Source organism: Portunus trituberculatus, chromosome 49 (assembly GCF_017591435.1).
Source record: "Portunus trituberculatus isolate SZX2019 chromosome 49, ASM1759143v1, whole genome shotgun sequence".
In the NCBI taxonomy this organism is placed as follows: domain Eukaryota; kingdom Metazoa; phylum Arthropoda; class Malacostraca; order Decapoda; family Portunidae; genus Portunus; species Portunus trituberculatus.
In genome coordinates, this window is record NC_059303.1 from 17,723,209 (window position 1) to 17,725,708 (window position 2,500).

The window sequence follows — 2,500 nt, forward strand, 5'->3', positions numbered from 1 at the left end:
GGTGGAGCGAGGGGCGGGCCGGCCAGGTGTCCACCACGCGTGCCCTCAGAGGTCAGATGGGATTGGCCGCCGCCGTGACACTCGCTGGTCAGAACACCCTCCCCCTTCCGCCGGCTCTGATTCCCCTCCTCCCCCGCTCTATAGAATTAAGGTCGGTTAGAGGCTTCGTGGGTCTGTGCTCGCCCCTTTTCCCTTCCCTTTTCCCACGCATACATTTACATCTCGCTCATTATTCACTCGTTTATTTCCCTTTTATCCTTCCCTCCTTCCCTCCTTGCCTCTCCCTCGCCGCGTTGCTTCCCTCATTCACTTTTATGTTCAAACTTTTAAATTTAAACCTAAACCCTTGAAATTATATAACAGTAACTTAACCTAACTTAACTTAACCTTCAACCTTCCTTTGCCTTATTAATTCTTTCATTCACTTTTCAATTTAAACCTCAATTTAAACCTCAAAACAGGAAGATTGGAAGCGAACACCGTGTCATAAAGAATATACAAACACTAACCAAACATTTACCTTATAACTTATCACTCGTAAACCTTCCTAAACAAGAACACCAACACTATCACCTGCAAAAGACAACACAGCCGCACCTCACCTCACTCTTCTCTCGTCAACTTTTAAGGTTTGGCAATGCGGGAGTTATTTGGAAGCTTGTGTGTGTGTCTATGTGAGTCTGTATGTGTGTGTGCGTGTGTGTTTAATCCCTCACCTCGCCTCCTTCTGTGTGTAGACAAGGCAACGTGTCGACTGTCATTCCACGCAAAAGGTTGGCAAATTCCCTCCCGCACCGCCCGTCTAAGGTACTAAAATTAAGTGCGTCCACACGTTAGGTTAGTTTGGGAATATAAATAAGAAGAGAGATTTGAACAGCCTCGCCGTGACCTGTTGAAATGGAGGGATGTGAGGAGCAGGAGGGAGGAGTAAGGAACGGGGAGGCCAGGGGAAAGAGGCAGGAGAGAGAGAGGGAGAGGGAAAGAAGGAAACAAAGAGATAGAATGATGTAAGAAGCTGGAGGAGAGAGCAGGAAGAAAGGCTAGTGGAAACAGAAAGGAAAGAGAAACAGAATGGGATATAGAGGAAGAAAAATGGCAAAGAAAAAAAGATAGGAAAAAATATCGTAAGAAAACTTAACCCCTTCAGTACCATGACGCATTTCCATATTCATTCTGCTTACTATTTGGTGATTTGATACAGCTTCAGCAACTTATGTGGAGATTGAAATAGTGAAGACTGTGGCCATTAATCTTCTGACCTCCATAGACCCTTCCTAATGTCAACAAAATGGCCTAATCGTACACTAATCTCCAGGTAAAAATGTGTCCCAGTACTGAAGGGGGTAAAAGGAGCAGTGAGGGACAGTGGGAAAAAAAAAAGAAAGGAAATAGTGAAGGTTTAGACATTAGAAAGCAGGAAGGAATCAAGGGTAGCGGTGAAAATTCTCAAAGCTTTCCCTGAGGATCTAGAATTATGAACATGCCTGAACCTTTGAGTTACTTGAACCTTTGAATCTTGTACCGTCTGCAAAATAATGTGAATATTGTTGTGGTTATTGAAGTATCTGTCTACTCAAGCATCTTACTAGTACCTCTCCCTCTCCCTCTCTCTCTCTCTCTCCCTTCAGCTTTTTGTCTCCCTCCCACCTACTAGAGGAGGAAAAGACTATAGATTTGAAGGAAGAGAGAGAGAAGGAAGGAAGGAAGGAAAGAAGAATAGTAAAATAGGAATATGAATAGGAAAAGACTGGATTCGAAGGGAAGGAGAGAGAAGGAAGGAGAATAGGAGGAAAAGGCTATAGATTTCAAGGGAGACAGAGAGAAGGAAGGAAAATAGGAGGAAAAGGCTATAGATTCGAAGAAAGGGAGAGAGAGAGAAGGAAGGAGAATAGGAGGAAAAGGTTATAGATTCAAAAAGAGGGAGAGAGAAAAAGGAGAATATTAGGAAAAGGCTATAGATTTGAAGGGAGGGAGAGAAAGCAATAGGAACACAAGACAAGGGAAGCTACAAGGGGCTGTGTGGAATCTACCTGTGACTATGAAGGTGAAACAGTGATGTACGTAAATTTATGAAGTGTATGTTGCCTTCACATGATTCCGAGTGTTTTATGTAATAGATAGTAGGTAGGCTATCACACACACACACACACACACACACACACACACACACACACACACACACACACACACACACACACACACACACATGTATGCTCTCACACGTCTCTCCAAACACAGGAAGATAAAAGAGAGAGAGAGAGAGAGAGAGAGAGAGAGAGAGATGTACACACAGGAGGACAAACAGAAAGACGGACACACGCTCAGGGAGAGAAGCAAACACACACATATAAGCATTAACACTTGCACACACACACACACACACACACACACACACACACACACACACACACACACACACACACACACACACACACACACACACACACACACACACACACCTATCTAAAGTGAAGTAAGCACGTGACGCCCCTTTAATGAG

The 2,500-nt window shown here is 44.0% G+C and overlaps 1 protein-coding gene across 1 annotated transcript in view; it reads right to left on the reverse strand.

Annotated features, from left to right (window-relative positions):
- LOC123499286 (protein IQ-DOMAIN 14-like) overlaps window positions 1-2,500 on the reverse strand; it is a 20,580-nt gene that overhangs the window by 15,650 nt on the left and 2,430 nt on the right. The window contains exons 3-4 of the mRNA XM_045247087.1: window positions 1,485-1,525; window positions 1-138 (exon numbers count right to left, since the gene is read on the reverse strand). The exon at window positions 1-138 is cut by the window's left edge and continues 275 nt beyond it. Coding sequence (XP_045103022.1) covers window positions 1-138; window positions 1,485-1,525 — 179 coding nt within the window. The remainder of the gene's footprint in view (window positions 139-1,484; window positions 1,526-2,500) is intronic.